The 13,649-nt window shown below is 37.0% G+C and overlaps 2 protein-coding genes across 2 annotated transcripts; one reads left to right on the top strand and one right to left on the bottom strand.

The window, feature by feature from the left end:
- Positions 1–5,574: 5,574 nt before the first annotated feature.
- LOC149421224 (uncharacterized) lies at positions 5,575–6,537 on the bottom strand. The gene has a single exon (XM_089635178.1). The coding sequence runs from the start codon at positions 6,535–6,537 to the stop codon at positions 5,575–5,577; it is 963 nt and encodes a 320-aa protein (XP_089491304.1).
- Positions 6,538–11,434: 4,897 nt separating this feature from the next.
- Positions 11,435–12,334, top strand: LOC149421223 (uncharacterized). Its single transcript, XM_089635177.1, has one exon. It carries the CDS (start codon positions 11,435–11,437, stop codon positions 12,332–12,334), a length of 900 nt encoding a protein of 299 aa, XP_089491303.1.
- Positions 12,335–13,649: the final 1,315 nt, after the last annotated feature.

The raw sequence follows: 13,649 nt of genomic DNA, 5'->3' as shown, positions 1-13,649 counted from the left end.
ACCACACTATTTGATTTTGTCCGTAAGGATCCAAAATTTTTTGGCAGTAAAAATTAAAAAAAAAAGATATTCTGTGAGAGGTGTTAAACGTATACCTACAAATAGAACCATTGGTGAGTTGTATGTGTTATGTAAGTAGCAATTGACTGCAACACCAACACGCTTGGGTCGCGGTAGCGTACTGAGCATAAATAAACCACTCACCTGAGTGTGACTGAGTTGGACTGAGTGATACTGAGTATTGCGTAGCCGTTTGGTCGCGACATACAGCACCTCTGGAGGTTCAAATGGGAACTAAAAACCCAACGGTTCCGAAGATAAAAGCGTAATTAATTTTGTCCATAAATCTCATTTCGGATTATAGGTATGTACCTACACAGTGAATGGTCGAATTGCAGAGGCCATCAGTTAGAGTACTTATCTACTACCTGCAGTGATATACGTCACGCATTATTTGTTATCTTCTTAGAGACAACATTTCCTTGTATCGTTTCTCGATATAAACCAATTGCTGCAGACCTCGCGCACAAAATTAAATTCGATACAGTTTGCAGCGCAGTCGTTGTGGGACTTTTCTGCGTAGGGTCTTCAGTTTATGTCGTTTCCATAGCCTTTCTTTACCCTTACCAACCCACACATAACATACACACACACACATACACACACAAACACACACATATTCACATGTTATGTATTGACAAAGAAGTGTCCTGAGCAGCTGGGGAAATACTTTAAGGAAGATGAATTTTCAATACTCAAGTCGGGTCGTATCATAGTCAGAATATCAGACGAATACGTGTGATACGATGTGCTATCCTTACCATCCGCTTCCCCATCTCCTTCCCCTCCTAACTACTTTCAGCCTCACAACATACCCCAATTGGAAATGCCTATCACTGGCATCAATGGCTCCAGACGGTCGGGGGTAGTTGGGACACTTGTGCGTTACTCGCACAGTAAAAAGTGCGTCCCAGGAAACGAGGAAGAAGCGAGGCCGAGTGAATTGGCACGATCAGTCGGCTTGGAATTCGCAGTGAGAGCGAAATCGATCAAATTCGTGGAAATTCTCAGAGAATCAGACACAGATCCATCGGTTCCACTATTCTGTCGGATGGCGTATTAAATTAGCCGAAAGTGGCACTCTATGACGACATGGATGCAGCCAACCGTCCTCCGTACTTTTTCTCTCAACCACTGACCACTACTGCGCACTGACTCCATTACGTAAATGGAAAATGAGTTTTTTTTCTCAATTATCGATGGTCAACTCTCGATCGCAGCAGTTTCACAAAGCATGTAATGGTTCGATTAGCGGCGCAGATGTCGCGCTAAGATTTTTCTATCTGATGAGCTATCGTTCCCCTTTCTTGTGCAATATTGCGATACTATGTAATCTGAAGTATGAAGCAGAAAATCTTATCAATACATCTCATAAATAAATAAGTACATCTCACTAAATTCTCGCAAACAGCTCTGACTTTATCGAATTGCACAGGTTTTTGTTCTGGAATTTCTGGGTCAATGCAATTAACGCAGCGGAATTAGCTTTAAAATTAAGACAAAACGCTGATTTTTTGTTCACATTTATCAAATTTTCAGAAATATTTGTATAACGAAGTCGAAATCTTCGGAGAAGCCGGGTAGAAAGTGAGTATATACCCACACAGATGTTCACCAGTTTTAATAGTAAAGTTTATGAATTTTACGCAATTTCGAATAATATAATCGAATAATAATTTTCGAAAAATAAAATTTATTCTTACAGTCAGTGGTTTCATTGAGAGTGAACCCATGAACGACTTCTATGAAGCTTTGTGACACAAAGTCCAGGAGTTCGGACAACGTTAACAACACCAGTAAATGATTGGATGCCCATGGTTAGAACATTCTTACTTCCAGGTAGAATGATTTATACGATTTTTTTTATTACTATCATACTCATAAATTAAAAATATTTCCTTTTAAGAGAGTGACATGTATTAGTAGGTCTGTGAACGGATTCCAACAGAAATAACACTCTATTTATGTCTAAATCAGCTGGGGAAGAGACAATTGATTGAACCACTTTTTAACCACTGACCATTTTTATATGAAAGCTCATTATTTTAATAATGTTTATCGATAAAATCTGTTGATCCTCTTCAACTACCAGAAATTCTGAAAAAAAAGAAAAAAAATCCAACCGATCATCGAATATTTTTTTATTCTTTATTTCATTTTTCACCCATAGTGCAGTGACCGGAAAATCTGTTAAAGTACCCTAAATGTGTTAACACTTCTAATCATATAACATTCTTATTAACATTATATTTATATTATTAATTATATTTCAAAATTTCTGCTTTAACTGTCCGTGAAATATTTCCCTTTGCACATAAACATCTGCAGCAGAGCTGCCACTGATACGTGCGGGCTAATACTTTTTGTCCGTAAATCTGAGTGTTACTTAATTCAATAATTTACGTATTTTGAGCTTATGATGCTTGGCTTGATATTCATATCAAAGAATTGCCATTTTTTCCAGTCTAACTAAGCATCCGAAGAAAAATTACAATTTTTTCCAGTATAAGCATTCGAAAAATAAAATTTAGTTGCACTAGCCACAATTTTCTTACGATATCAAATATTTTATTTCGATTAAAGACAGCGGTTTTGGAATAGCTGAATACACCAAGCCGCGTACAAACACGCACCGCGACTAGGGTTTTTTCTTAACCCTAGATATTAAGTAAGTAAGGGTAAACAAAGGCTATGAAATCGACATAAACCGAAGACGCTGCGCAGAAAAGTCACACAACAACTTAACAACGATAGAGAAACCGTAGCGAACTTTACTTTTCAGAACGAGGTCTGCAGCACTTGGTTTATATCGATAAACGATACGAGGAAATGTTTTCTCCGAGAAGATTACAAATAATACTTAATTTAAGTATATCACAGCAGGTAGTAAGTAGGTACTGATGACATTAGAAATCCGATCATTCCCTGTGTATGTACCTGCATATAAATACTAATCAAGAGAATATTTATTTTTAAATATTTTGAACCAATATCATGAAACGATAAATTTTTACAAAAATACTTTTTATTCATTAGCGTCGTGCCATTCAATTATGCTTTACATTGGCGAAATATGTCCGAAATGAGATGTATGGAAAAAATTGATTATGCTTTTACGAAAATGTTGAGTTTTTATTTTCCATTTGAACCTCCAGAGGTGCTGTATGTCGCGACCGCAATACTCAGTATCACTCAGTCACACTCAGGTGAGTGGTTTATTTATGCTTAGTACACTGCCGCCACCCAGCCGTTTTGGTATTGCAGTCAATTTTTAATTGCAGTTGTCTTGATTAAATAACAATTTTTTTATTGAATAAATAGTTGATACATATCAACAAACAAGTCCTGCTAAGCCAATTGAATTGGCTTGTCAACATGTGCTTAAAGTTTTGTTGCATATACATTTTGATAAGTTATAATTTACATCTTATATCTACAGAATCAACAATTTTTTCATGTAATTTTTCATACATATTAAAGTAATTTTTTTTTTCCGATAGCCAATTTTTCACCATATAAATATTTCACCATATTAACCTTATTCATAAACTTACATTGCTGTATAGTGTCAGGTAATAAATTAAATATCTTCGGTATGTTGTATTCAAACGTCCTCTGTCCGTATTTATTATTAAATTTCGGAACTATTAACCAGTCATTGCTCGTGAATCTAGTACCGTATTTGTGTTCTAATTTTTCTTTATGCTGCGGGGTAAATATATACTGAATTATGATTTTTTGCCATAGGCCTTAGCAGGTGAAATTTTGGCACTCTGAAACAGCAACGGTGTATTATGTCTCTGTTTAAAAATATTAGGGAGGACTAGTAATTTTACAATTGCGTTTTGTACAACTTGGACTTGTTTCAGATTGGTTATAGTAGTATTTCCTCATATGGTAAATTCATATCTTATAATAGATTTTGCCATTGACATATAAATTATTGTGTGTTTATTAAGTGTTTCAATTGATAGGAAAAAATTTAATGTGTACATTCTGCCAGCAATTGATCTGACTCTTTTACAGTTTTTTTTAATATGTTTTTTCCCATTTGAAAAAGCAATCTACTGTAACACTGCTGTAACTCACCAATGGTGATATTTGTAGGTATACGTTTAACACCGCTTACAGAATGTATTTGTTTTAATTCTTACTGCCAAACGATTTTGGATCCTCACGAACAAAATGAAATAGTGTGGTCGTACATTAACTTTCATTTTGTAGATGTAATCATTTATATTCTCGGCCAAAGCCAGGATAAAATGTACGTCACGTGGTAATGGGTTTAATGCATTCGGCGCTGATATGCATAAAAAACAAACATTTTGTAAGCAAATTAGTCACTTAGATAATTTTAAGACTATGTCATTTTGTCCATATTTTGGCATATCGTTTTAAACATAAAAATTTCAGTAACATGTTAAAACTCGGATTTGCAGGCCTTTAACTAATGAATTGACAGAGTTTCTAATAAACTGTCGGTAAAACAATTAAATGTTATTAGAATTTTGGAACACGTGGTCATAAAAATTCTAATATTGTAAAACACCTATACGAATACGAGTTCCGATATATTCTGAATAGACTAATATTTGACTAATTATTTACTAATAATATTGCAATCACGTTTTTGATAATATATCAATAAATCAGCCATACTCATTTTGCTCCGTGTACTAGTGATAATCATCTAATCTAATCTAATATAAATATATTATAAAAGAAACCCGTGTTTCCCTACCCGCCTAATTTTCTTCACAACCAGCCACTGCCACCCACAGGTGGTTAAGGTGGTAGATAGCCCTTGGTGTCACATCGATAGTAAGAGAGTTATGTGGGAGTGGTTGAGCGTGGGTATCGGAAGGCCACGAATGCTTTAGATTATTTCAGAATGAAGTTCATGAAGGTTCTCGAATGCTCTTGAAGGTTCTGGAAGGAGAAAGTTTAAAAAGGTTCTATAAGGTTCCAAACTGAGTATTGGAGTGTGTCGGTGAGTTGAGTCGAGTGCGTGAAAGTTCTGGAGACACAGCAACTAGTTACTTATGTAGAAAAAACAGATTAAAGTAAATAGAACATATTTAACATTGTCGATAACATATTTAATTAGCTTTTTATGTTGGTTTGGGTCAAATCAAAAAACTGGTCGGTATCGAACATAATTACTCTTAGTTATTTGAATAAACAATGGTGTAAAAGTAATGTTACTACACTTATTTATTTAACAATCCTAATTAGGTAATAATCATTCATTGTTTAAAGATCATTAATTTATTTGTAACGGTAAATTTAAGTTAAGAATAAACGGACGAATTATTCGCAATATAATCGAATATTCTATTGGTTATCCAAAAGAATTTAAAAGAGTTTTGCGGATATCAAATCATTAATTTGTGTAGGTATAATTAAAAAAAAAGCTTGAAATGAAACAAAAACTGCGATTTATAACAATTTATAACAAAAAGGTAAGTATGTCAGATATAAGATGTGTTTCCACAGCTGCAGGTATAATTATGTTTATCCGTGCTTGCCGCCGCCGCCCCCGCCATGTCCGCCGCCGCCACCGCCCTTTCCGCCGCCGCCACCGCCATGTCCGCCGCCGCCCCCGCCCTTTCCGCCGCCGCCCCCACCGTGTCCGCCGCCACCGCCTCCCCCGCCGCCGCCGCCGCTGCTGAAGCCGTATTCCTTGCCGCCTGAGTGTCCTCCCTTCTGTCCGTAGTCGGAGTGGTGGGCGTGATGCGCTTCGTGCCCGTGGTGGCCCTTGTGTCCCTTGTGATCCTCGTCGTAGTGTCCCTTGTCGTGGTGGCCCTTCTTGCCGTAGTGATCATCTGCGTGTCCAGATTTGTGGTGTCCTCCCTTCTTGTGTCCACCGCCCCCTTTGGCGTGGTGTCCGCTGAAGTCTCCGTGCTTTCCGTGGTGTCCTCCCTTGTGGAAGTCGTCGTAGAACTTATGCTGCTTGTGGAATTCGTCCTTGTTTGACTTGTTGTGGTATCCGGTGGTCTTGGAGCCCTTCTTGTGTCCCTTCTTCTCTCCGAACTTGCCTCCCTTGTGCCCTTCCGTGCCCTCGTGGTGGCTTCCGTAACTGGATGCGCCGTCGTGGTGTTTCTTCTCGTGGCCACCTCCCTCGGCGTAGTGTCCGCCGTGGTGGTCCTTGCCGTGATGGCCGTGCTCTCCCTTGTCGAAGTGATGGTTGGAGTTGTAGCCCTTGTCTCCCTTGCTGCCGTGATCGGAGTGGCTGTTGCTGCCGCCAGCGTGGCCGCCGCCGGAAGCGTGGCTGCTGGAGTGGCCGCCGCCCCCGCCGCCTCCTCCCCCACCGTGTCCTCCACCGCCCCCACCGTGTCCTCCCCCGCCGTGTCCTCCACCACCATGTCCTCCTCCACCACCAGACGCGGCAGATGCCAAGTCTGATGACTCCTCTTGTTCCTCCCTAGCGCTACACGCTACAAGGAGGCACGCCGCTACCAGCCAAAACACCCTCATTTTCCTGAAACACACAAAGTGCTTGTTATATTATATTTTTTACAAAACGATTAAACTTCTCTAAACGTGTGCTTGAGTGAATATCAGTTGATATTATTTCAAAGTATTATTGACATAAATAACCTTTTTATTCCAAGATCGTAATCTATAATAATTTAGGTTGTTGATTGAATGAAGTCTCAGATAAATTAGTGAGTACTGCAATGCTTGTATTAGCTATTCAGTGACATAGTGATTATTCATTATTAACTATTAAACTTGTGATTTCAATATATTATAATATATATATTATCATTATATATATTATCACCACTCTTCTAGACACAAGCGCCAGCTTCTATAGAGGAGGAACATTAAAAAATCAAAAACAGTGAAAACTAATTGTATGAATTATTTTAGTTAACATTATTGATTATACTCTATAAATTGATTAATTATTTATTTAATAAAGTTTTCCGATTTGTTATTATGGACATAATGAGTACTGCAATGCTTGTATTATCTATTCGGTGATTATTAATAGTTAAAATAATATTTTTAATTATTAAACTTCACATAATTGTTAAAACTAGTAGCAGTCGATGCTTTTTAAACTTATTTTTTAGAGAGAAAGTTCAGCAGAAAAACATTGGAGAACGGTTACTAAAAGGTTGAAATCTCGTATAGATAAAATAGTTATATTTTTTTTCTGAAACCATTAATGATTGAACTTCACTGGTAAAAACTTGAATAATATTAATTTCCTTTTTACAAAAATAATTGAAATGAGAGGATTATTCCGTGTTCCATGTGTGTAATCTTTAATTTGAACTGTTGAACTAATGTTTAAGGGTTGACATTTTGAGAAAGGTAATTTAGAGATGTTTTGCACTAGATTTTTTTTTCAAATATTTAAATTGAAACACTTTTAGAAGCACTGATTAGAACGATGAGATGAACTGAGATGAGGTAAGAAGAACTGTAAACTGATAACCTACAATATACTGTTGCTCTCTGGTAAAAGGTGGAAACGGTAGTTGGCAGTGAACTGAATTGTTTAGCTGCCGAACCACTATTTATATCAAAACTTTCCTCCGAGTAAACAACTAGGGTTTTCTGGCCTGCTAGGGCAAGTTCGACCGTAGGTCTGTCCATTACGCTGGGTCGCGCACCGGATATTGTTTTTACACGACTTCATCACTTATATCGTTATGATTCCCACTTTATTTTAGTGATTTGCTAGGGAAAATTCAACCGATGGTGTGCCGAACACACAGGGCCGCGCGTTACATTTTTGTACGCATGGCTTCTACACTTACGTCGTTAAGATTTCGACTTAATTTGAGGGTATTGTTTCATATTAAGTGTGCTTAATATAAATTTATTTACAAATTAGGTAAGTAAATGAAATTAACAATATAAAATAATAATATATAATTTACTGGCATTATACCTAGCTCTCTCACTCAAAATTTAGGCGTATTAGATCTGTCAAAGAATGTATACATAAAAATGAAAATTAGTCATTTTAAATACATGTAGGATTACGAAAGATTTTTTAAATATTTATACTGAGGGATCAGTAGGATTTATAGGTCCAATTAGAAGTTCTACCGAGCCGAACCGATATGAAAATATCTGGAGTCGGTGAATTATTTTCCCAATTGATCTCTGGAGATTTGACATGTTATTTTTGTATTATTTTGTCGGAAGAAAAAAATAAAAAATCGTTTTAAATACATGTAGGATTACGAAAGATTTTTTAAATATTGAGGGATCAGTAGGATTTATAGGTCCAGTTAGGAGTTCTACCGAGCCGAACCCTCTGATATGAAAATATCTGGAGTCGGTGAATTTTTTTCCCATTTGATCTCTGGAGATTTGACATGTTGTTTTTGTGTTATTTTGTATTTATTATGCTTATATAATGCACTTGCATAATGTGGATCGACTAAATGATCATTTGTAGAAAAGTGTGTGGAAGGGTTTAGTCTTTCCTGTGGGGAAGATGTAACCCGGACATAAAGTCGGAAGAAAAAAATAAAAAGTAATTTTAAATACATTTAGGATTATGAAAGATTTTTAAAATATTTATATTGAGGGATCAGTAGGATTTATAGGCCCTGTTAGGAGTTCTACAGAGCCTAACCCTCTGATATGAAAATATCTGGAGTCGGTGAATTATTTTCCCATTTGATCTCTAGTGAGTTGACGTGTTGTTCTTGTATTGTTTTGTTTTTATTATGCTTATATAATGCACTTGCATAATGTGGATTGACTAGATGATCATTTGTGGAAAAGTGTGTGAAAGGGTTTAGTTTTTCCTGTGGGGAAGATTTAACCCGGACATAAAGTCGGAAAATACGTAAAATATAAATATAATTAATATAGTACAATTAAAAATAGTATACCTACAATTATTTTACAATAGTTTTGTCAAATCAATGATTACGAATTTGAGTGAGTGCACCGGTAAGTCCCGGTCATTACTAAAGTTTCAGAATAAAACACCTCTCTAGGGAGATAGGGATCTTAATACAAGGAAAACCTTAGGGAAGGGTTTATCTGTCTGCTCTAGCCCTATCTCAGCACAAGAAGCTTCCAAAATGTGCAGTAAACAAGGTAACAATTATACTTTCAACTTATTTCAAACGGAGTAAAATACGATAGTCATAGACTGATTAATTCTATATAGGTCTCTAATACACAGTATTTAATGTAGCCATGAAAAGAATTATCAGTAAAATAATTATATTTATAAATTTTCAAAATATGTACGTGTGTAAAATTTCACACTATAAAACTAATATGTTGTGTTGTGAGAGGTTTAAAAACAATGTTTATGATTTACAAAAGACACACTCTCATACGCAAATCATCATAATATTATAAATACAAAGGACCCATGACGAGCCAAAGGATGCTGGTCGTCAGTATCAATTCGCTATCCTGTCTGTAAACGGTTAGAAGCCAATATTATTATAATTTGATTAGATTACATACCTACCAATAGAAAAATCATCATACTGCTTTTACATTTTGTAGGCTAATACATAAACTAAATTATCACACGCCATTTTCTGGAGGAGTGGAAAGTGTTTCGATTCAAAAAAAATAATATTTTCTGGAGGAGTGGAAAGTGTTTCGATTCAAAAAAAATAATATTTTCTGGAGGAGTGGACAGTGCTTCGATTCAAAATAAAGAACATTATCGAGGAGTGGACAGTGTTTCGATTCAAAATAAAGAACATTTTTTGGAGGAGTGGACAGTGTTTCGATTCAAAATAAAGAGTATTATCGAGGCATACCTCTGCCATCACTGTAGTATATTAGACTCGAATTCATTATCCATAATCTACCTAAACATTGAAGGGAAAATAGTTACTTTAAAACATGTTAATGATTGCATTTGTTTCTTAATTCCCACATTGATTTCCTCCTAGTTACACTAAATTACTAAACAAAATGAAAAGTATAGCAAACTGAGAAGTTGTCACAACTGACGATGCCGACCCATTGAACCATAAAAACCAGCGAAATAAAAAAAACCGCTGGTTGCAAAAAATACATAACACAACTGCGAGACAATTTCAATACGATCCGCTACTACTGTGGTTTACTTGGAGGAAAGTTTTGATATAAATAGTGGTTCGTCAGCTAAGCAAATCAGTTCACTTACAACTCCCGTTCCCACCTTTTACCAGAGAGTTACGGTCTATTGTAGGTTGTCAGTTTACAGTTCATCTTACCTCATCTCAATTCATCTCATCATTCTAATCAGTGCTTCTAACCAGTGGCGGCTACGTTATTGATGTTGTTGTAGTTGAAAACGTTTACGTTTTTTTTTCGAAAAATCGATTTTTTTTTTGTATGAAGATTTTTAGGAAATCCGTGTTGCGCACGACTAAACTAAAATTTCCTGAAAATCTTCATACAAAAAATCGATTTTTCGAAAAAAATTAAAAATCTTTTTCAGCTACAACAACATCAGAAATGCATTTTTTATAAAATTAGCACTCTAGTACACCCAAAAGCCACGGGTCGCCACAGCTTCTAACAGTGTTTCAATTTCAAAATTTGACAAAAATCAAGAGCACAACATTTCTAAACATGTCTCATCCAAATAATTATCACTTTACTCACTATAAATAACCTTTCTTAAATTTCAACCCTTATTCAGTCGTTCAACAGTTCAAATTAAAGATTACACTCATGGATATGGAATAATCTTCTCCTCTATATTCTTTTTGAAACAAAAACAAATTAATATCATTAAAATTCTTGCTAGGGAAGTTAAATCATTAACGGTTTCAGTATAACGATAAATTATAACTATTTTCTCTGTATGAGACTTCAATCCTTTAGTAACCAACTCCAGTGGTTTTCTGCAGAACTTAAATTGTCTCTCTTTAATATAAGATTAAAAAGCATCGACTTGCACTAATTTTGTCAAATAAATGAAGTTTCATCATTAACAATATTATCATAACTATTCATAATCACCGAATAGCTAATACAAGCATTGCACTACTCACTATACTAAGACTTCAATTCTTCAGCAACCAAAATTATTATGGATTACAAACTTGGAATAGGTTGTTTATATCAATAATAAATTAAAATAGCATCAACTGATATATTCACTCAATTACAAGTTTAATGAAGTTTAATCTTTAATAATTAATAATCACCATGTCACTGAATAATAGTTAATACAAGCATTGCAGTACTTACTAATACATCTGAGATTTCAATACATCAACAACCTAAATTATTATAGATCTTGGAATAAATGGGTTGTTTATGTCAATTATATATTGAAATAGCACCAACTGATTTTCACTCATCATAAGTTTTGTGAAGTTTAATCGTTTCGTAAAAAATATAATATAGCAAGCCTTTTGCGTATTTCAGGAAAATGAGGGTGCTTTGGCTGGTGGCAGCGTGCCTCCTAGTAGCGTGTAGCGCTAGGGAGGAACAAGAGGAGTCATCAGACTTGGCATCTGCCGCGTCTGGCGGTGGAGGAGGACACGGTGGGGGCGGTGGTGGACATGGTGGGGGCGGTGGAGGACACGGGGGAGGAGGCGGCGGGGGCGGCGGCCACTCCAGCAGCCACGCTTCCGGCGGCGGCCACGCTGGCAGCAGCGACAGCCACTCCGCTCACGGCAGCAAGGGAGACAAGGGCTACAAGTCCAACCATCACTTCGACAAGGGAGAGCACGGCCATCATGGCAAGGACCACCACGGCGGACACTACGCCGAGGGAGGTGGCCATAAGAAGAAGCACCACGACGCCGCATCCAAGTATGGAAGCCACCACGAAGGCAAGAAGGGGCACAAGGGAGGCAAGTTCGGAGAGAAGAAGGGACACAAGAAGGGCTCCAAGACCACCGGATACCACCACAAGTCACACAAGGATGAATTCCACAAGCAGCACAAGTTCTACGATGACTTCCACAAGGGAGGACACCACGGAAAGCACGGAGACTTCAGCGGACACCACTCCAAGAAGGCCGGCGGACACAAGAAGGGAGGACACCACAAATCTGGATACGCGGATGATCACTACGGCAAGAAGGGCCACCACGACAAGGGACACTACGACGAGGATCACAAGGGACACAAGGGCCACCACGGGCACGAAGCGCATCACGCCCACCACTCCGACTACGGAAAGAAGGGAGGACACTCCGGCGGCAAGGAATACGGTTTCAGCAGCGGCGGCGGCGGAGGCGGTGGCGGCGGCCACGGCGGGGGCGGCGGCGGAAAGGGTGGGGGCGGAGGCGGACACGGAGGGGGCGGCGGTGGCAAACACTGATAAACATAATTACACCTGCCAATGTGGAAACACATCTCGTTATATCTGACATACCTACCGTTTTGTTATAAATTGTTGTTTTTGTTTTGTTTGTTATTGTTTCTAACGCAACTGTTAAATATTAAAACCATTTAATTTATTCGTGACTTTAATTCAAATATCTTTTTATAAACTCCAATACCACTAACAGTACAACTAAAAATGAAGGCATGTTCAAATACTTCCTAATATCTTCATTTCATAACTTTTTTTTATTTTTTTTTTAATATTTTTATTGTTGATACATTATTTTACAATATTTCTTATTCTCATTCAGTAATGTTGGCCTCACTGGGATTTATTATTAATAAATAATAAATTATTATTTTTTAATAATATTAATAAATTACATTATATTACCTCACATTACATCCATTGCAATTCTAAAAATGTGCATACAAATTTGAGACCCATCTTTAAAATTTATTATTCACTAGCCACAAATTTCCTTGCTTCTCGAAATAAAATAAACGGTTCAGTTAAAAAAGGTGTTATTTGATAATATGATATAACCGAATGATAACATAAATGAAAGTAGGTAACTTTTGCAATCCTGGCAATAGAAATTACCAATTAAAATAAATGAGTTCATTAACCATTATTACAGTAATCTCATCAAATAATGATATTAATAGGAAATATCCCGATGATTCATTCATATTCCAAGTGGACAATCACAGCGTTAAATTATAATATAAATTGTTTTTCAAATTAACCCAGAAATCTCTCCATCTTTACAACTTACGGCCAATGCTATTTATGACTGGCCACGAACCGCAAAACAAAAACGGAAATAAAGACTAGAGAAAATACGATTGGGGTTCGTATTGTGTTCGTATTGTGTTCGTATTTTGTGATTGTAGTGCCAGACAATGGCCCCATAATATAATATGGGTAAACAAATAATTTAGGGAGGCGCTCTTGACTTGGCACTCAATTAGTGTGAAGTGCGAGGGATGCGAAAGCAGAGGGGGCGAGGGCCGCCGTCTTCTTACGCCGAATTGATATCAAATCTCACCCTGGGGGCATGACTGGGAACCGGGATACCAGGGCTGAATTGGATAGGGATTTCTTTTAAATGCAAATAACAGGAACAATGGTAGGCACATTAAAATACTCATAGCAACATAGCCCTTGGTCGTAGGTTCATCTCTGTATTCCATTAGGGACAATATCTTTTAACGATGTTGCTTTCACTTAGAGTATTCAAATAAGCTCAAAATATAACAGCTCATAATGCAGGCAATGTACGAAAAATCAAGGTGACAAATCGCCA

Source organism: Hesperophylax consimilis, chromosome 9 (genome assembly GCF_061612785.1).
Source record: "Hesperophylax consimilis isolate HC1 chromosome 9, BYU_Hcon_1.0, whole genome shotgun sequence".
Taxonomy (NCBI): Eukaryota; Metazoa; Arthropoda; class Insecta; order Trichoptera; family Limnephilidae; genus Hesperophylax; species Hesperophylax consimilis.
The sequence above is the reverse complement of the archived record's forward strand: the minus strand, read 5'-3'. Positions and strand labels throughout refer to the sequence as shown.

What these genes read in the sequence shown, in the direction of transcription:
- LOC149421223 (XM_089635177.1), top strand. Translation starts at nt 11,435, where the DNA reads ATGAGGGTGCTTTGGCTGGTGGCAGCGTGCCTCCTAGTAGCGTGTAGC.
- LOC149421224 (XM_089635178.1), bottom strand. Translation starts at nt 6,537, where the DNA reads ATGAGGGTGTTTTGGCTGGTAGCGGCGTGCCTCCTTGTAGCGTGTAGC.